Raw genomic sequence first — 22,487 nt, 5'->3', positions numbered from 1 at the left:
TTCCTGCTCCTCAACGGCTTGATCAATGACAACGCAATGCACACTCCAGAAAGAAGGCATAAGGTACGATGTCACTGATGGCGCCCTGGCTGCGACTGACCAGTTTGGTGTTCTCATCAAATGGTTGCAGAAGTCTGCATGTGTCACGCATGAGCAGCCACTGGTGCGGTCAAAAGAAACCAAGCTCCCCAGAACCTGTCCTGCTGCAGAGTTTTTACAGTTAGTCGTTAATGGCACGTTGCTGCTGGAGCAGCCTATCAAGCATATACAAGGTGGAGTTCCAGCGCATCGGGCTGTCACAAATCAGATGTCTGACGGGTGTCGCAGCTGAGGCTAAGGCGAGCCATGGCCGTGTAAGATCTTCTGCCGTAAGACGTCCTAGACCCCAGGGTATTTGGCAACGAATCGCTGCACGACTAAGTTCAGGACGTGTGCCATGCATGGCACGTGTGTCATTTTGCCCTGTTTCAGCGCACTCAGCAGATTGGCACCGTTGTCGCACACCACTTTACCAACTGTCAAATTCGGCACTAATGATGCGAATATTCTGGCGCAATACGTGCAACTTCACATTTTAACAGGTCTGACTACTTATTAGTGATCGGTGCACTAGTATTGTTGTGAACTTGTGACATCACAGCACTATTATGTATGTAGCATGTCAAGCATGGCTGCGCATCCGTAATGTCTGGGAATGGATGGGAAAATAATTCCTCTGACTTGAGTGGAGGGTTATGGTGGTGGTGGTGTATTTGGGGGTGCACACAGCAGAGAGAGGAGGGTGCAGATACAGAGGATGAGGAGGGTGCAGAAGCGGAAGGCTGAGTGAGCCACTCAACCAACTCTGGTGCGCCCTTTGAAGTAATCGCACGCGCCTTTTCCAACTTCCCACTTAGGCTCTGGCCTGGTGCAGCTGCCTGACCCTTACCACCCTTGCAGAATGGCCTGCCTCTTCCTCTGCCTGTCATTTTCAAAATGATCCTGTGCCCAAGTCACTAGAGAAGATGTATTTGTGGAAGCAGGTATATCAAAGGCCTCAATTAATAATTTGGTAGGTATATCGAACCAATTAATCAGTATTTTGTGGAAACAGGTATATCGAGCCCCTTAATCTGTATTTTGTGGAAGCAGGTATATCGCAGCCCTCAATCAGTATTTTGTGGAAGCAGGTATATGGCAGGCCTCAATCAATATTTGGTGGATGCAGGTATATTGAACCCCTTAATCATTATTTTGTGGAAGCAGGTATATATCGCAGGCCTCAATCAATATTTGGTGGAAGCAGGTATATCACACCCCTCAATTATTTTTTTTGCCACAACAGTTAAATCACACTAGCCTGTTTTTTGGGGGCAACAGGTATATTGCAGCCCTCAATCAGTATTTTGTGGAAGAAGGTATATCACACCCTTCAATCAGTTTATCTGCTAAGACCCGGCAGCTCTGGTGTGATGAGAAAACCTGGAAAGGAGAAGACAGAAGTGGTAATAAGCTTCTGTTTTCTCCTACAGTTCCCGGCTAACACTGAGACCCAGGGATCCAAACTGCTCCTTTTGGTTTACAGGAGCAGGAGCTTTAATCCTGCACCATACATGTACAGCACTCCAGATTGAACACCAAACTCTGTATATGTATAGCCCTTGGTCGCTATTAGGCTAATGGGAACCGTGGGCAATGTGAAATACCAACAGGCTTTTATCTGAAATGCTTCAGCATTTTAGAGAAAGCATACATTAAAGGGTGTGCTACCCACCATGCTTGGCTTCATTGACAGGTCTTTGACTATATGTAAATAGGAAGAGACCTAAGCCGCGCCGCGCAGGAAGAAGCCGGAGAAGACCTGCCCAGGTGACCGATAAGTGTATGTAGGGAAGGAGCCTGTCAGTATTATACCCTTGTGGGCAGTATGATTCCCCTGACAGGTTCACTTTAAGGAAAATGTGAAAAGTGACAATTGCCACTAGATTGCATTGGATCCAACTTACCTTCAGGATCTGTCCTCTTCCTGGTTTTAATTCTGGATCAGGTTGCAGCTGTCCTGAACGTACGCCGGTGCAGTTAATGATGACATCTGCCCCTAGAGCAGCCAGCTGGGGATTAAACACAAGAATCACTGACATCTTTATCTTGTGGTTTAGAGAACAGCCAGATGACACAGCGGGCTACATGCAGATTCTACCTCAAAATCATGTAGCCATTGGCTGCCATAGGTGGAGGTGACTTTGACTACGTGCAGCCAGACACACTTTCTAAATTTCTTGAAGAGGACCTGTCACCACAAAATGCAGTGCAATCTAAAGGCACCATGTTATAGAGCAAGAGGAGATGAGCAGATGGATATATATTGTTTTGGGAAAAGAGTCTGTAATTTATACAGTTATATCTTATGCCTTTTTAACCTCCTGCGAACAGCTATCGGTACAGGAGGAAGGTGTTATCAGTCATAGCATTGTGTGTATAACTGTGCATAAGACATGGCTGTCAGTCACTGGTAACACCTCCTTTCTGTACCGATAGCTCTTCACAGGAGGTAAAAAGGCAAAGACATACATATGTATAAATTACAAGTTTTACTGAATCTTTTCCCTCAAAACTACTTATCAATCTGCTCAGCTCCTCCTGCTCTATAACATGGTGCTTTCAGACTGCATTGCACTCTAAGTTCTCATACAGACAATGTATTAAAAAGTGACCCCTTACCTCACCAAAGCTTTTCACTGTCTTTTGGATAAACTTGACTCCTCGCTCTTCCAGTCTACAGAATAATCCAAGACAGAATGAGACATGGAGGACATTCCTACAGCGAATACTCTGGTAAGAGCCACCTTTACGTAAATGACTATGGTCTGAAGATACACAGACGTACCAGCTACGGTAAATAAGGTCTACCCATTCAGGTTCATGTCAGTGTATGCACAGTTTTTAGGAAATATTTTTTGGGAGTGCAATTTAAGGAAATCAATCAGAAAATAACAAAAGGACAAGAGACATAGCTCACTGAATACATGGATTATAAAGAGAGGGCAACACTTTAGGTATAAGAATACATCAAGGGAATTGCTGGACAAAACCACAGAAAACTGGGAATTGAGCAAAACATTGAAAAATAAGGCAGAAGAGGTCTCTGTACTGTGCGATGTTTAAGACACATCTATAGGGTATTACCACATGTATATCCTGCGGTTTATTTAATGGAAATGTTCCAATTTCACGCAGCTATAGGCAACAAAACTGATGTACAAAGCAATTATGCCGCACACACTACTGTGGAAAACAGTGACAATCACCATGACCTGAAATGTACATGGACATTGCAACAAACTGTGTGCAGCAATATTTCCAAAGGAGGATTCCAGGCTCTTAGCAGATGAGACCTGACGTGAAATTTTACCCAATATTTTGCCAAATTGTGGCACAAAATTCTGTCTCAAAGTAAGCCAACCAATAGCTGGCATAGAGTTAGAGAAAAGTGCCTATAACTGAACCACATTTATTATCCAGCCTGAGCCCCTGTAATAGATCTTTAGGCTGCCTGGTCTAAGTTTACACTGTGTACGGGATTAGGAAATCTGCCCCATTGAGGTAAAATAAACACAATGCACATGACAGAGCAGGCTAAGGTTCAAAGCAGTGCACTAGGATCTTAAAGGAAATGTCACCAAAAATCTTATCTGCCAGTTAAGGCTACATGCACACAACGGTGCTGTTTTTTTGTGGTCTGCAAACCGCGGATCCGCATAAAACGGAAGCCAAATGTATCAATTTATTTTACAGACAGTGGAATGCTGTTCCCTTTTCTTTTTACGAAACGGTCAATGAATTTACAGTCGGCCAGCAACACTGATCCATTGTGTAAATAGGAATTTATCATTTATACGTTGTCTTGAGCTGGGGCAACATAGCAACGTTGTCGCTCCACAGCAAGTCGCAGAAAAGGCGTGTGGGGGGAAAAAAAGTGCAATGTGCTGTTGCACGATTATTTTGGAGCTGTCTGGCCAAGTCACAGGCGAGTTGCATATCACACATGACTTACATTAAAGTCAATGGGTTTTCTGCAGCTGTCGCACCGTCGTCACAGCATGTCGCCTGTCGCACTGTTATACCGCTTACAATCACGAGATCCAATGTCGTGCGGCTTTCATGTCGTGCAGCACGTCATTGTGTAGCCCCAGCCTTATGTGGAAATGGGTTTACAACAGCATACATATGAAAACTTACTTCTTGGTGAGCCATGGTAAGTAGCTCTTCCCCTCAATCATCAGTGCAGTGTTGAACCACCCAAAGCTGTAGTAACATAGATAAAAATAATGAGCAGTCTGTACACGGGGGGGGGTTCATTTATGAAAACATGAATGCTGGTTTTCTGGTATAAAAAAAGACCCCTAACTTTGGCATACACCATTATTGTGCAAAAATGTGAATTTTTTGTGATTTTACCCTATTCTCAACACTTTTGTAAACTGAGTAGTTAGTGAAGTGTAAATGTTTTGAAAAGTAGCAAACAGTAGTGCAATCTCATTCCATAACTGTGAAATAGCATACAATAATATACTACCCCAAAGTGCAGCAATCAGTAAAGTGAAAGGCCTAATGTACCAGCAGTAACAAACAAAATGTCTGGAAGTAGCAAATATTCACATACGTGATATCAAATATTTTGGGAAAATTGCTTTTATATATTCCCTAGTTTGCATACCTAACCAGTTATATGCGCCCATACAGTCATATGCATAAAGTAACAAAGTGTATATGTCTGTTTAAACAATTTATATGTTTTTTTTTTTAAATACAAATGATGGATTATTTCCAGTAAAACTATAGGAAAAAACAGAAGCAGTCTTCATATTGATCACTAGATGGCGATCTTTCTCCAAACCAGACTAGAATTGCACTGCATTCCCCTGAGGTCTGACACCAGACAGTGTTGGATTCTACTGTAGTAATTGACCAGCAATAGGTAATAGGCAAATGCACCTTATCATCCCTTAAGGCAATAGAGCTCAGCATTGCTTTTTTAAATCAGATAATTTTTTTTCATTTTCCAAGAGGTAGAAATAAAATAGAAAATATCATTGCACATACATATTGCAGTATGAGGTATACATAATCTCTGTTAATTGACATATATTGTCTCAGCAGTAATTCATATTATGCATATTATCTAACAACAGTGCAAGATATCAATAGGATTTCTTATCAGTGAAGAATTGTAGCCATCATAACTTATTCACTCTTAAAACCCTCAACCCCCATCAACCACATGCCCCCCCTCCCCCAGGCGATGAGACGGGCACGACATCAACCGTTCAGTTGAACTCCTTAGGATAACCAACCTTCCTAAAGTACCATACTGGATCACCAATCATATCACCCCTTCCGTGTATGATTTCCATAGAGCTCAGCATTTCTGCCACATGAGAATACCTTGGTTTTCAATATTTTAATGCGTTGCTTTCCACACCTAGTACTTTATAAAATGCTCTATGAGTTCACATGGCGTTTAGTACTACAGCAAAACACTGTCATACCTATAAGAAGGGACTTCAATGAGACTACATATTGATTGTACACATAAGCTAGCTCAAGCTGTAATATTTTACATAGTTCAAAACAGCACCTGGATCTCAATATTTTTCTGACTGGATGCATTTAGTGCAGCTACTGAGTTATTCAATAAAATCTACTGGTATAGCGCCACCTGCTGTTTATTATTCTCCTTATTTCTCTGTCCACCTACCTAAGGTGAACACACATGTTCAGTTCCATCCTTCAACTTCCACCAGCCCTATTTCCTATTAGATGGCGGGATAGCTACAGACAAAGCACACACCTCCTGAAAAACGACACCCCCTGAGCTGCCAGCTTGATATTAATCTAACATAAAAATTGGAGCAAAGAATGGGCAGAGCTCTGGACCCATGTGAGGTTCAGGGCTGGTTCTGGCTTTGTTAGAATGAGATGATCATGTGCTATAGGATGTCAGATTTTCATTATAATTTTTTTTACATTAATTATGGGATAACCCATCAAAAGTAGTTAGGTTTTTATACAGTATATAATACAGGTGCATGTGTAATAGTGGTTGTCCCACCCCACTCCCTTTTCTTAGACAGGAACTGGAGCAGCATTCAGTGACCACAATGTCACATCCTTTTCCTGGTTTGATCTCTGTTATTCACTGTGAAATCTAATGACAAAATTATTTTCCAGTACAGGAAAGATCCTCAGATTGTCCAGTAACCTGTGATGGTACTGGTATGGCCCTACTTTACATATTCCCTATCACACTGTAATTGCCAAGATCTAAACTAGAGCTGAGATCTGTCATGGAAAGCTGTAAAAGTGAATATCCCCAAAAAGTCTTTACCGGGGTTAACAGCATTGTAATCATCCTCTCTACATGGCCCCTGGACAGAATCTGTCAGCCGAGCTGTGCGAGGGAACCCCTGTCTATCACGTTACCCATGGTTAAGGAGTAATGCAGAGCGCTCCCTGCTATACTATTATTTGCTGTTTTAAATATTTAAAGAGGAGCTGTCACCTCTCCTGACATGTCTGTTTTAGTAACTATTTGCATTCCCCATGTGATAATTCTGGAGCATCTTTTCTCTAGAGGATTATGAATTAATTGGCAGCAGTCTGCATTGAGGGTCCAAATGGGTGTTACCAGTTGGGGGGGGGGGGGTTCCTACACAGTCTGACACAGGCAGTACTGATTGGATTATGTTAGACTGTGTTGGGGCACACTCGACTGGTAACACCCTGATGGACCTTTATGGCAGACTGCTGGCTAGTAGGAACAGTAAAGAAATGACATGACAGAGTTACAGTATATGGAAAGATGTTCCAGAATTGTAATTGTTATTACACTGGGGAATGCAACTGGTTACTAAAACAGACACGTAAGGAGAGGTGTTCTTCTGTTCTCAGGGGACGGACATGCATGCTTGACCGAACCCAGCATGCATGTGTACGGAAGAGTCAGCAAGAATACGTGTGTTCCAGCTATTCAATGTGTTGGCCAGATGTTATAATGGGATGAAGCAGTTTTGCTTAGCAATTGCACGAATTTTATATAAGATTGACAAACCTATATCCAGGAAATAATTCCAACTCTCTTGGTGTAAGGCGTCGAAACCCAAGGACATCATCTTTCCATGAAGGTTCCTGGAAAAATCAGAAATCAGAAGTATTAAATTTTATACAGTATCTACATAAAATTTTAAAATATACAGTCTCAGGATACACTATTTTCAACATACAGTGGTCTTCCCTGGGCCACTGTAACTTGATTCAGCATACAACGTCACAGACGTTGCCGATATGCAGCACGTGTGATTGGTCGGAAGATCCAGCCAGTCATCATGGATATTTCACTAGTAAAAAAAAGCCATATTACTGAAGTGCATGCTCTGATTGGCTGTCTTCAAGTAAAATGTTTAATCTTCATTTCGTGTTATTTTGGGTTGACATTTTGGGGTTTCAGAGATTGTAGGTTGCCACAGCTGGCATCCAGCCTTGTTCCATAAATGCTCTATTGGCGATTAAATCTGGTGACCGGGCAGGCCAAGAAAGTGTTGCAATCTGGCACAGACATTCCTGGAAAATATGGTCTGTGTGTGTAAGAGCATTATATGCTGAAAAATGCCAGTTGGAGCTTGTTCACCATGTGTGCGTGCTCCTACCCACGTAGGGAGCACAACACCTTCTAACAGCTAAGTCAGACTGGCCTAAATGGTGGGTAATTCATCACAACGATCATCCTGCTTTTCTCAGTCCAATGATGTGCTCCCTTTTAAAGTCTGTCAACTGGGCAAAATGTCTTTGAGTGTATCGTGCAGGCATGTCTAGCAGTCAATCGCTCACCAAGAGGTACACTACTCAAAAGTAGCCTCTGAAAGCCTTTTTATAGGGCAGCCAAGGAAGCACTTTTACACCCTCTTGTGGAAAGAACTAGGGGGTCATTTACCAACAGATTTACGCAACTTTTTCCCCCTTTCTGCCACTCATGCCCGGTCTAAACAAGGGGCCGTGGTGTGGGTGGGGAAAAGGGGGGTCCGGCAGCCCCATCTCCTTTATCATTTTCTACGCAGATTTATGCCAGCAAGGGAACTGGTGTAAAGTCCACCCAAGTTATGTAGAGGTGGATGAACCGCCAGCATAGGAGGGACAAAGACCGGAGTCTAAATCACTGGTTTTTATACATGTCCCCCCTAGTGTCTAACTAGACCTCACCTGAGACATAACTGCATACCGAGGCATTTCTATCTGGGTGCGTTGTTTGTCCATGAGTGTACTGTAACTGGAAGGACCACTGTATTTATCTTCCAGTGACCCTGTATTATAACATGCATTATAGCCCACATCTACAGCATATTCAGACTTCTGGCTACTACTCCAAAATTTGGCGCCACCCTCCACACTTTTGCATTAAGTGGCCGCGTGCAGGACCTCCATGGCCCAACTGCTTTAATAATATGTGTGCCAGAAAACTGCTCTGCGAGAGTCGTACCAGGACCAGGTGGGGTGGAATTGTGGCCAGATGGAGATGTCGCACATGGGTGGACATATTGACGCAAGGGGCAGCACTGGGAACTCGTGTAGATGCTCCTACAACCGATAATTCCACCCTGATTGGCACTTTGCAGCCTAAATTTCATATCAAACTTCTTTTTATGACGTTTGGAACCTGCACATTTTCTAACAAAGGTACGGTTGTCATGATGGTACAGTGGACTAGAATGCATTGCCATTTGTTAGATACACTTGAATGGAGTGACAGATTCGCTTTACCCTGGGTTCACGCGCGTTTGTGTGATTGACTGCAGTGTTGTCCAATGAGTCTATGGCCAAAACGTGCGACAAACGCCCCCAAAAAAGCTCAAGAACTTGTTTATGCGTCGGGCGTTTTACAGCGCGTTCAAACGCGCTGTAAAACGCTCAAGTGTGAACCAGGGCCATAGGGAAGCATTGGTTTTCACGTGTTGAGCGTTTTACAGCGCGTTTGAACGCGCTGTAAAACGCTCAGGTGTGAACTTAGGGTTAAGGTTGGTGTTGGACTGGCTCCTTCCTTCCATGTTTTCTCATAATGCAGTCTCCTGCAGTGGGATCTTGTTCCTATCAATGGTGTGTAAAATAAGTGGCACCTAAATGGGACAGGATGTCTTTGAAGTCCTAATTTAGGTCCCTATTTACATTCTTACATGAGCAACATGAACTGAGTTTTGAAGTGCCTAGATTAGTGGGATGGATTTTGTGTGATGTAGGTATTTGACACCTTTAAAGCATAATTACAACCTAAAAGGCAGAAACAAGAAATAAGAGAATTATCATTATACCACCTTTAGGAGATATGTAGTGAACATGCCTCCTTTTAACAGTATTCAGCGAATAAGGTGGAAAGAGAATATATTAACTAAACGGGCACCCTACAAATAACAGAAGGCTCGGGGCTATCTATCTTATACCACCTGGTCATGGTCATGGAACACATACAGAGCTAGGAAATTGATAGTGTGGCGAGGTGCCAATAATATTCCGACTATAATATCCTCTGTCATGTTAGTAAAGAAATATGTGCAATTGGGTGGACATTTTATGGTGGTAGATAATTGTACACAAGGATTTACATCATATAAATGAATATTGGGTACTTAGCAAAATATTTTACTCGAAATAAATGTGCCCATCCACTGCAGCATGGCAACCTCTTATAGATGGGACCCTGAACTAAAATGACTCCGCTTTCTTTGGGTTTGTCCCGCCAAGTGAATTCAGGTAAAGCAGGATCCAGCTATATACTGCATATACTGCTCTTGGTCTGATGGGTAGCCAGTGCACAACCAAAATGGAGGTTGCCACACACCTAAGGCAAGTCATTTTAGTGTTGGCTCCCTTACACAAGAGCATGACTCACAATTTAAAAAAATGCAAAGCAGGAAAACACGTTGCAACAATTATTTTTTACATTAAGCCACAACTCTAAACCCACCCAATCCCTCAGTAAGGGTGCGCTTGTAGTAGTGCATCCCACAAAGTAAGAATGCCTCCTTAATGCCTCCCAACTCAATTGTGTTGAGTGCCCTCCACACACTAAAGGTGCACCCCAGACAGTAATGATGTCCCCTTATTGTCCCTCAGACACAGTATAATTCCCCCTCAGTGCCCCTACAGAGTATGCTGCCTCTTTAGTGCCTCTGACATAGTATGATAGTCCCATAAGTGCCCCCTCACAGTGTGATGTCACAATAAGTTACCCCCACATGGTATAATGGCTTTGTAAGTGCCCTCTAAGACATAATGACACACAGGGGCGGACTGGAAACAATATGAAAAGTGACCCTCTTTTGTAGTTGGGTTCTAAATTGATGGAAGGCATGGCCAGCAATACCATATTGTGGTACATTATGCCACCCCAACAGAGCCAAATACCACAAAATACTGCCAGCAGAAACAAAATGCATCCCCAAAAACCTCCACTGGGTATCGGAAATTTCCTTGTAAGGTATCTATGGCCAATCTGCCCCTGATGACACATTTCCATGATGAATGGAGCAGTGCAGGTCTGCTCTCTGGTTGGGGCTGTCTGTGGCTAGTCATGCCTGCCTGCGCCAAACCACCACCAGCAGGGAAATGGTGGAGCAGGCACATGGCACCTCTCTGCTTCACTACTGTATTCAACGGTATCTGTGTCCTGAGGATGCAGAGACATCTGAAATCAGGACACACAGTAGCCATCCTGGACAGAAGTCAAAGTTCAGGAATGTGGTCCTGGATCTGGGACAGTTGGGAGGCATGGAAGAGGTCATACTTGCTAAGTGTCTCATATTCTTATACTGTGTAGTGAATACAGTATTAGTATCCCTTATAATCTACATATTCAATGTCTGCAGAATGCTATGACAGAATATCGTCGTTTGTACATACAGGTGCAGGTTCTTTCAGCAAATTGTATCCAGACTGTAGAAATATGCCCATGTCCTGGGCTTCCGCAGACTGTACAGATTTTAGAAGATGGTCAAAAGTCTCCTTGCTCCATTGACTGAAAAACAAAATGGTAAATGCAGTGAAAAATGTCATATTCACACTACAGCTAAGCCGCTGCCAAAACGTTTGATGTAGCTTGTCTCCCATGGGAACGAATGAGCCTTCATTCTCCCAATATTTGCTGTAGAGGGAAAGTTTCATATACAAATTTTTCTTTTTTTATTGCATCCAATTTATGGAAAGCTGGATCATTTACATAATCAGATATATTGCTTTACAACTTCACAAATGCAGATTTGCAAATATATTGATGTTCATAGATTTTTAGATGCAGTAACTGAGCAGTAGGTGTTTTAATAGTTTTGCAGTGCAGGTAACTCTGCTATAGTATACAGTACAGTATAAAGCTGGCCTTTGTTGTGTATGGCTCTGGTGCTTTCGTTTTCTCCCCTGCAGCAGGTTGTCATGCTATAAAGGTACATCCTCTCTAACTAATTTAGTGCACATAATGTACAGTTAGGTCCATATATATTTGGACACTGCCACAAATTTTATTTTTTTATTTTTTACCTGCTTACTAAAACATATTCAAGTTATAGTTATATAATGGACATGGACATAAAGTCCATATTTTAGCTTTCATTTGAGGGTATCCACATTAAAATTGGATGAAGGGTTTAGGAGTTTCAGCTCCTTTGCATGTGGCACCCTGTTTTTAAAGGGACCAAAAGTAAACGGACAATTGACTCAAAGTTTCATGGGCAGGTGTGGGCAATTCTTTCATTCTCAATTAAGCACATAAAAGGCCTGGAGTTGATTTGAGGTGTGGCGTTTGCATTTTGAAGATTTTGCTGAGAAGTAAACATGCGGTCAAAGGAGCGCTCCATAAAGGTGAAACAAGCCATCCTTCATCTGTGAAAACAGAAAAAACCTATCCGAGAAATTGCTACACTATTTGGAGTGGCAAAATCTACCGTTTGGTACATCCTGAGAAAGAAAGAAAGCACTTATGACCTCAACAATGCAAAAAGACCTGGACGCCCATGGAAGACAACAGTGGTGGATGATCACAGAATAATTACCATGGTGAAGAGAAACCCCTTCACGTATCAATATCCAAATCTACCATATAGAGAAGACTGCATGAAAGTAAATACAGAGGGTTCACTGCACAGTGCAAGCCACTCAAAAGCCTCAAGAATAAGAAGGCTAGATTGGACTTTGCTTAAAAAAAAAAAAAAAAAAAAAAAAAAAAAAATCTTAAAAAACCAGCACACTTCTGGAAGAACATTCTTTGGACAGATGAAACCAAGATCAACCTCTACCAGAATGATAGAAAGAAAAAGGTATGGCGAAGGCATGGTACAGCTCATGATCCAAAGCATACCACATCATCTGTAAAACACGGCGGAGGCAGTGTGATGGCTTGGGCATGCATGGCTGCCAGTGGCACTGGGTCCCTCGTGTTATTGGTGATGTGACACAGGACAGAAGCTGCCGGATGAATTCTGGGGTTTTCAGAGACATACTGTGTGCTCAAATCCAGCCAAACTGATTGGTCAGCGTTTTATAATACAGATGGACAATGACCCAAAACATAAAGCCAAAGCAACCCAGGAGTTTATTAAAGCAAATAAGTAATATATTCTTGAATTACCAAGTCAGTCACCTGATCTTAACCCAATAGAGCATTTCACTTGTTCAAGACTAAACTTCAGCCAGAAAGGCCCACAAACAAACAGCAACTGAAAACTGCTGCAGTAAAGGCCTGGCAGAGCATTAAAAAGGAGGAAACTCAGCATCTGGTGATGTCCATGAGTTCAAGACTTCAGGCAGTCATTGCCAATAAAGGGTTTTCAACCAAGTATTAGAAATTAACATTTCATTTACAATTATTTAATTTGTCCAATTACTTTTGAGCCCCTGAAATGAAGGGATGGAGTTTAAAAAATGCTTTAGGTCCTCGCATTTTTATTCAATCATTTTGTTCAACCCACTAAATTAAAGCTGAAAGTCTGAACTTCAACTGCATCTGAATTGTTTTCTTCAAAATCCATTGTGGTAATGTACAGAACACCCTGCAATCCATCAGTGGTGGTCGTGCTTGCACAATATAGGTAAAAGCACTCGCCCAGGCTTGGCCAACCTGCGGCTCTCCAGCTGTTGTAAAACTACAACTCCCACCATGCCCTGCTGTAGACTAATAGCTGTAGGTAGTCTGGGCATGCTGGGAGTTGTAGTTTTACAACAGCTGGAGAGCCTCAGGTTGGCCATCCCTGCACTAGCCTATGTGCACTCCCATGGTCCCGGCCACCATAGAAGCTGATGCTTTTTCCTATAGTGTGCAAGTACGACCACCACTGATGGATTGCAGGGTGGTCTATAACCATGGAAATGAGCAGTGTATAATGTGATGGAAAAATGAATGCAGCAAGCAAAGGAAGCAATATGGACAATCATAATACATTAGTAAGTGGCTTGTATTAACTTCCTCTATAATAAATGCCACTTACTGAAGTGAGACAACCCATTTAATTATGAATGCATGATTCAACAGATCATTTCCAAACGTGATTCGGAGCCTGCATGCTCCTCCTTCAGTGGCGATGTATAATGTTCCTTAAGCCTATCTTTTTAAACCCTCCATTTTAGAGGCGGTGTATCTCTCATTGGACACCTTAGTAGTATCCAAAATCTGCAATGGATTGTAGTTGTTTCTATTTCAAACCATAAACATAAATGAAATTTGTGCCCAAACTATTAATAGTAAATTAATATTGTTAAAACTATTTGTAATAAATTGACATATTTTTATTTTCTATACGAGCAATTCTCCAGATGATAGTGTGCCTTTCAACTTGTTATATGTACTAATTTAGTGCATAGTAACAGGTGATGCATGCAAATGCTGTATATTAATGTGCCCACAACCTTTGGCACAGCTATAGAGGCATGCACAGGTGGGCATGTAAACCAGGACTCCATATTTGAGAGGCCTACATAATAACACACACTTTTTTTTTATTTTTTATATAGCTTTGGAAAGCCAAAGCCAGAACTGGATCCAAAGACTGAGGACTTCGATGTTTCCCTCCTGTAGGATCCACTCCTGCCTTTGACCCTAAAACTGCATATGTGATATCAGCCTCAGAGATGCCTCCTTAGTGCCTCCCTAGATATTTAGGGTATATCTAGCTGTAAATAATGTAGATTCTATACAGTGTCATTTCAACACACATGAATAAAATAAGGAGCCATTGCCTCTTGGTGGTAGGTCAAGTTAAAGCATTTGTTTCCAAGTTCTTCAGCCTATATCATTACTAAAATGACTCCCATCATTGATAATAGCAGAATAGAGGGATGAGAGCTCAAAGGTAGAGTTAAAGAACTTACGTTTCCTGCTTGTTTCCATTGTCATATAGATATGGCTGCCACAGGCCCGCTGCTCCATCACTTGTGGTGAGTGGGGTCAACTTGTCTGCATACACCTCAATCTTGAGAGGATGTACTGAATGTTGGTATTGGTCATGAATACATAGGGCTGTGGAGAGTCCTATCACTCCAGCTCCTATCACAGCTATATGCATATTCCTGGCTATTACGACCCTGCAGGACAAAGCACAGAATAAATAAAAGATGTATAATACAGGTCCAAGAGCTCAATTCATAATTAACCATCTGAACGGGTGGTTCTCCTGGTAGGACTTACATATTAAAGAAAACATGTCTCAATGTCTGCATGTAGCCTGATGATTTGTATACTGGGAAACGCCTTCTTTGCAGGCACTGTATGTCCCATGAGACAACTATCACTTCAGCAGATAATTCTTCCAAGTTTATTACCGTCAGTGATCAATGTTGGAGTGATTTGCCCTTATGTGGAATTCCAGACTATATTTCAACACTGGTGACTATTCCCATGTTTTGTAACCAAGACAGATCTGCTTGGAAAAATTGCCTCAAGGTAGAGGTTCAAAGCAAGATATCAGGAACTGAAATCAGCGCTTAACATTTCATAACAGAACATGTTTGTTGCAAAGTTTCTTGCAAAAATGTCTCATGTTGGCATCAGCATTACATTACTGTCAACTCATACACATATGCAAATATTTGTACACCGTTCATCATATTTGTCATACAGTGAACCGTGCAATGTACAGGGAGTGCAGAATTATTAGGCAAGTTGTATTTTTGAGGATTAATTTTATTATTGAACAACAACCATGTTCTCAATGAACTCAAAAAACTCATTAATATCAAAGCTGAATATTTTTGGAAGTAGTTTTTCGTTAGTTTTTAGTTTTAGCTATTTTAGGGGGATATCTGTGTGTGCAGGTGACTATTACTGTACATAATTATTAGGCAACTTAACAAAAAACAAATATATACCCATTTCAATTATTTATTTTTACCAGTGAAACCAATATAACATCTCAACTTTCACAAATATACATTTCTGACATTCAAAAACAAAACAAAAACAAATCAGTGACCAATATAGCCACCTTTCTTTGCAAGGACACTCAAAAGCCTGCCATCCATGGATTCTGTCAGTGTTTTGATCTGTTCACCATCAACATTGCGTGCAGCAGCAACCACAGCCTCCCAGACACTGTTCAGAGAGGTGTACTGTTTTCCCTCCTTGTAAATCTCACATTTGATGATGGACCACAGGTTCTCAATGGGGTTCAGATCAGGTGAACAAGGAGGCCATGTCATTAGATTTTCTTCTTTTATACCCTTTCTTGCCAGCCACGTTGTGGAGTACTTGGACGCGTGTGATGGAGCATTATCCTGCATGAAAATCATGTTTTTCTTACCTTGCAGACTTCTTCCTGTACCACTGCTTGAAGAAGGTGTCTTCCAGAAACTGACAGTAGGACTGGGAATTGAGCTTGACTCCATCCTCAACCCAAAAAGGCCCCACAAGCTCATCTTTGATTATACCAGCCCAAACCAGTACTCCACCTCCACCTTGCTGGCGTCTGGAGCTCTCTGCCCTTTACCAATCCAGCCATCTGGCCCATCAAGACTCACTCTCATTTCATCAGTCCATAAAACCTTAGAAAAATCAGTCTTGACGTTTCAGCTTGTGTGTCTTGTTCAGTGGTGGTCGTCTTTCCGCCTTTCTTACCTTGGCCATGTCTCTGAGTATTGCACACCTTGTGCTTTTGGGCACTCCAGGGATGTTGCAGCTCTGAAATATGGCCAAACTGGTGGCAAGTGGCATCTTGGCAGCTGCACGCTTGACCCTTTCTCAGTTCATGGGCAGTTATTTTGCGCCTTGGTTTTTCCACACGCTTCTTGCGACCCTGTTGACTATTTTGAATGAAACGCTTGATTGTTCGATGATCACGCTTCAGAAACTTTGCAATTTTAAGAGTGCTGCATCCCTCTGCAAGATATCTCACTATTTTTGACTTTTCTGAGCCTGTCAAGTCCTTCTTTTGACCCATTTTGCCAAAGGAAAGGAAGTTGCCTAATAATTATGCACACCTGATATAGGGTGTTGATGTCATTAGACCACACCCCTTCTCATTACAGAGATGCACATCACCTAATATGCTTAATTGGTAGTAGGCTTTCAAGCCTATACAGCTTGGAGTAAGACAACATGCATAAAGAGGATGATGTGGTCAAAATACTCATTTGCCTAATAATTCTGCACGTAGTGTATTCCCATTTTATACCATGTCACAGAATCATCACTAAGTTCATAAACACATTCCTTAGGTTTAAGGGGGTTATCCAAGACTATAATAGACCTTGCAGAATGGCCGACCCGTGGTGGTGATCTTACTTGCCTGGTCTCCGTCAATGAGTTGGGTCTACATCACTCCATGGCCGGCTCTTCATCTCCTTGCTGTGACGCAGGGGGAGCAGGTCACTGCTGCGGCCAGCGATTGGCTGCAGCGATCACTTGACCCGTCAGCAGAATGTTAATTTCAGTGCAGCAGAGAACTGGCTGTGGAGCGTTTGAGACCGAACCCAGTGACTAGGACCAGGTAAGTAGGATCACCACTGTGAGGTCTGTTATGGTCTTGGATAACCCTTTGAAATGTGAATGTATAATTATAATTAATTATAAAATAAAATCAGTAGTATTAAATAAAATACATTTTGTAATATATTGTATAAGAAGAATATAATTTGTCCTCTCCTTCCAGAACTGTACCCCCTTTCTCTGCCGACAGGTGCTCTATAAATATTCCCTAGAACGTCTACTGTAAATGAGTAACTAGAAGAAATCACCATTAAGGACAAAGATGCTAAATATTTGATGTTTTCTTTTAAATGATTGGCATGCTTTATGAAATACACGTCTGGACTCTGAATACCATCAAGGAATACATTCAGGTGAATTACTGGCCAAATGATGGTCCAGACTGAAGTATAATTGTTAGAACATAATTTGACAATACTGAGCTAACTCTAAAACAGCATCAACAATAACACACACCTGTAATGCCTCTTTCTCACAAGAGACTTAAAGCGCAGTCTGAAGGAAGACGTCTGTGAAGCATCTCAGTATATAAGCCACAGCAACTGAATTTATTGAAAGTGTTTCGCTTGTCACCTGACTGGCTTATTTTTCAATAAGAATAACTTGTACAAAGAATCTCTGGCATTAAATACTTGTGACGGATGCTTCAGCATAATCTGTTTATCATAATCAGCACAAGGTCAAGACTCCCAAGTTGATTGCATTTTTTTAATGACTGAAGTTATGAGGTGTGATAAAACTGCATCAGGAGAGGTGTTACAATAGTGTACCTAAATCTTAAGGACAAAGGACACTCATTTGTTGACAAGAGTTTCCATTTTAGACACAAAGGAGGAACGGTTCAAAGGAGATGTTAAAGAAGCTATTTATCTTAAAATAGAGAAACCAACCTTGAACAAAAGTGAAGGGTTTGACATCTCTCAAGGCAGTTTAAGCACATATCATAGCTTCAGTCATGCAAATACAGTCAACATCTTACCTTCATGAGGTCCTAGACCTTATGTTGATTATGATAAACAGATTATGCTGACTGAAGCATGAGTCACCAAGTAATGCCAGAGATTCTTTGTATAAGTTATTCTAATTGAGAAAGCCAGTTGGAGTACTAGTGAAACCTTTTCAAGAAAAAGATGCAACAAGTTGTTTTCATGTATTACTTCTGAAAAAAAACAACTGTGCTGAGAAAAGTTATAGGAAGAAAAAAAGACAACCAGTACAAAGATGGATAAATTCATCCCTGAAGACCAAAATATTTGACTTTTTATGAAGAAACTTCCAATGCAACATTGCCAAAGTGTGTTTTTGGAGCAAGAAGCTGATACAAAAAAGTAGTCTTGTGACACTTAGGCCACTTTTCACACATTCAGTATTATGGCCAGTACTTGCAGAGAAAAAGGATAATGGAAAGATTTGTATCTCTCCTGGTTTTGGCTCAACAATAGTAATGCTAAATACTGACAAAAATACTGCTGTGTGAAAGTGGCCTTATAGCTACCAACCGTGCAAAACACCTCGACAGCTTACTATAAAGGGGTTGTTCGAGATACCATATTTGTGGACTATAAGACGCATCTAGGATTCGGAAGAGAAAAATAAGATAAAAATATCTTTCATCAGACCCCCATTCTTCATCATACCTCAGATTAGACCCCCAACTTCCATCAGCCTCAGATCAGACCCCCATCAGCCCGAGATTAGACGTAAAAAGAAAAAAAAATGACTTGGCTTGCTCCAGACAGTGCTGACACTCACTGCTCCCTGGTCTTCTTTCGGCCCGCACTGCACTGTGACGGGACGTTGCATAGTGTCAGGTAATAAGGCTACTTTAACACTGGCGTTTTAGTTTCCGTTTGTGAGATCCATTTCAGGGCTCTCACAAGCAGTCCAAAACAGATCAGTTTTGCCCTAATGCATTCTGAATGGAAAAGGATCCATTCAGAATGCATCAGTTTGCCTCCGTTCAGCCTCCATTCCGCTCTGGAGGCAGACACCAAAACACAATAATAGCATATTTGAAACAAAAAAATGATGTTTTAGTGTCTCATGTTCTGAGAGCTATATATATATTTTTTTTTTTTATCAACTTTCTTATGTAGGGGCTCATTTAATTTTTGCGCGATCAGGTGACGGGTTTTATTGGTATCATTTTGTGGGACATACACCTTTTGGATCGCTTGGTGTTGCACTTTTTGTGATGTAAGGTGACAAAAAATAGCTTTTTTGACACAGTTTTTATCTTAGTTTTTTATGGTGTTTATTGGACGGGGTGGATCATGTGATACATTTATAGAGCCGGTTGTTACGGACGCGGCGATACCTAATATGTGTGTTTCTTTTTTTTTTATTATAAAATCCGGGGAAACATTTTCCTACTTGAAACTTAATTTATTTTATTTTTTCAAAAACACTTAATTTTTTTTTTTTTACTTTATTTCTGACTTTTGGGGGCCTGATCCCCTCTGCAATGCATTACAATACATCTGTATTGTAATGAATTGGCTGTTAGTGTATTACAATGAGTCATACACTAACAGGTTGCCTAGGAGACACAGCCTGAGGCTGGATCTCCTGGGCACCCGTAGAAGGCAGGTCCCGATGCCGTGCAAGGCATTGGGCAGCCTCCGCATGGCATTAGGCTGCCTTCAAACCCATCAAGTCCCCGCCACAGCAGCGCAGGGACCTGATGGGCTCCCTCACCCGCAACAAACCCCTTCGATGTCGCGGTCAGTGCTAACGGCGGCATAGAAGGGGTTAATGCGCTGGCATCGGGAACACCCGGTCCCCTGCAGCTGATCGGACGGGCATAGCTCCTGCACCCACCCAATCAGCGGGTCGTAATAGTACGGCGCTGGGCAGCAAGTCACGCCCCAGTTGTGCCGTACTATTACGCCGCTGGTCGGGAAGGGGTTAAAAAATTATTTTTACCACAAAATGAGTGCAATGCAATAATAATCATATTAATAATAAAAATGCCCACAAAAGGTGTACATAGCCTTTAAAGTTAAAAAAAACATGCTCTCATGGCATAGATTGGATAAAGGGTTCTCCCTTGTTCTCCAACATTAATCTGGGATCCCAACTGATAAAGCCATGGAGTCTTAATGCCCCATTACACACTAGATACTTGACCTTTACCACAGAACTAAAAAAAAGAGTATATTAATTAAGACACTGTAGCGGCTTGGAAAGCAGCCAGGAAAATATACCGTCTACCCTTTCTCATCTCTAAATACCTCTACCCATGGAAACACCCGGAATTTCAGGCGGGAACATCTAAAACAATTCCAGAAGTGGGAATTACAGGGTAATAAATCTGTAAAAGACTTATGGGATGGACAAAAATTACAATATTATTGCTTTACTGAATTGGGTGCCTTATATAACCTAGATTCAAAACACTACCTAGTTTACCATCAAATTATAGGATTCCTGAAAGGTATAATAACAAACAACACGTTGGAATTCTCCCAAAATGAGTTTGATGAAGTAGTTATGCCCAAACACACCAAAGTCTCTATAGCTTTCATCTAGAGTGAGCTTAAGTGCCTCTATCATTCGCGCAGGAATATTCTTTTTAAGGGATGGGGTGTTCACCTCAACTCTGGGATAAGCTCAAAAGAGGGTTGGAAAAATGTACTAAAAGCCGTCTCTAGTGAAGTTTGGAGAGAAACTCACTTCAAATTCTTACATAAAGCAATCTATGGCTTCAATATCAAGAGCAAAAAGGACCCCTCAATTGAGAAGAGACAAACAGATTGTCCTAAATGCTCACCACCGGGGGCCAATATGTTCCATTGCATCTGGGAATGCCCTAAGATATCAGGACTATGGGAGAGGGTGTCACAGGAACTAAATGATAAGCTTAAGACAAAATTAGCAAAAACTCCTGAATGAACTCAGTTTTCCACATCACTACTCCATTAGGGTCCATTCACAGGTCCGTAGAATGGGTCCGGATCCGTTCCGCAACATTGCGGAACGAATCCGGACCCATTCATTCTCCTATGGGGCCGGAAGAGATGCGAACAGCACACAGTGCGCTGTCCGCATCCTCATTTCCGGTCCGCGGCTCCCGAAAAAAATATAACATGTTCTATTCTTGTCCGCAATTGCGGACAAGAATAGGCATTTCTATGGGGGTGCCAGACGGGTGTATTGCGGATCCGCCATACACTACGGAGGTGTGAATGGACCCTTAGTGACACACGTTGCATTATTAGCCACTAAGAGAGGTATCCTAAAACATTGGTTGACACCGCCCATAAAAGAAATTATAGAGCATACTAAAAGATGCCTTTTGGTAGACAAGTTGGCAGCACATAGGGGTGCGGAAAGGGCCTGCAAAGTATCCCAAACAAAATGGTTAACTTACATACAAGCTTTTTATCCCACGGAAATGGTAAATGAGCCGATATAAAGGAATGTAGCGAGGTAATCAAAGCATAAGCTAACCTGTCACCAGGTCTTTGAAAGGGATAAAAATATTATACATATACAGTATAATGATTGGAGCCACCATATCTGTGGGACGGGTAGGGAGGGGGTGGGAGGGAGTTGGGGGGGGGGTAGTTTGATATTCTATGCTATGTCTTTGCAATATTTTTTTTTTTTTGTAAAAATAATGAGTCATACAACTTGATGAACATGTTGATTGTGCTGTTCAATTTATTTTAAAAACTCAATAAATAAAAAATAAAATATATATATATACATATACAGTACAGACCAAAAGTTTGGACACACCTTCTCATTCAAAGAGTTTTCTTTATTTTCATGACTATGAAAATTGTAGATTCACACTGAAGGCATCAAAACTATGAATTAACACATGTGGAATTATATACATAACAAAAAAGTGTGAAACAACTGAAAATATGTCATATTCTAGGTTCTTCAAAGTAGCCACCTTTTGCTTTGATTACTGCTTTGCACACTCTTGGCATTCTCTTGATGAGCTTCAAGAGGTAGTCATCTGAAATGGTTTTCACTTCACAGGTGTGCCCTGTCAGGTTTAATAAGTGGGATTTCTTGCCTTATAAAGTGGGTTGGGACCATCAGTTGCGTTGTGGAGAAGTCAGGTGGATACACAGCTGATAGTCCTACTGAATAGACTGTTAGAATTTGTATTATGGCAAGAAAAAAGTAAAGAAAAACAAGTGGCCATCATTACTTTAAGAAATGAAGGTCAGTCAGTCCGAAAAATTGGGAAAACTTTAAAAGTGTCCCCAAGTGCAGTCACAAAAACCATCAAGCACTACAAAGAAACTGGCTCACATGCGGACCGCCCCAGGAAAGGAAGACCAAGAGTCACCTCTGCTGCGGAGGAAAGGTTCATCGACCTTGCTTGGTCCTCCTGTGTTCACATGCTTCTAAGACTGCTGCTGCTTCTGGTTCCTGATCCTGGCTTCGTCTGACTACCCTGCTGGTTCCTGATCCAGGCTTCGTCTGACTACCCTGCTGGTTCCTGATCCAGGCTTCGTCTGACTACCCTTCTGGT

The 22,487-nt window shown here is 41.6% G+C and overlaps 1 protein-coding gene across 2 annotated transcripts in view; it reads right to left on the bottom strand.

Annotated features, from left to right (window-relative positions):
• DAO (D-amino acid oxidase) overlaps positions 1-22,487 on the bottom strand; it is an 81,737-nt gene that overhangs the window by 7,435 nt on the left and 51,815 nt on the right. For both annotated transcript variants that reach the window (XM_044275347.1, XM_044275346.1), the window contains exons 2-7: positions 14,380-14,592; positions 10,927-11,041; positions 7,091-7,167; positions 4,219-4,284; positions 2,701-2,755; positions 1,986-2,090 (exon numbers count right to left, since the gene is read on the bottom strand). In XM_044275347.1, the coding sequence (XP_044131282.1) occupies positions 1,986-2,090; positions 2,701-2,755; positions 4,219-4,284; positions 7,091-7,167; positions 10,927-11,041; positions 14,380-14,573 (612 nt within the window). In that variant the 5' untranslated portion in view covers positions 14,574-14,592. The remainder of the gene's footprint in view (positions 1-1,985; positions 2,091-2,700; positions 2,756-4,218; positions 4,285-7,090; positions 7,168-10,926; positions 11,042-14,379; positions 14,593-22,487) is intronic.

The sequence above is a fragment of the Bufo gargarizans genome, chromosome 1 (assembly GCF_014858855.1).
Source record: "Bufo gargarizans isolate SCDJY-AF-19 chromosome 1, ASM1485885v1, whole genome shotgun sequence".
NCBI lineage: Eukaryota > Metazoa > Chordata > Amphibia > Anura > Bufonidae > Bufo > Bufo gargarizans.
Note: the sequence above shows the minus strand (reverse complement) of the source record. Positions and strands in the feature narration are given on the sequence as shown.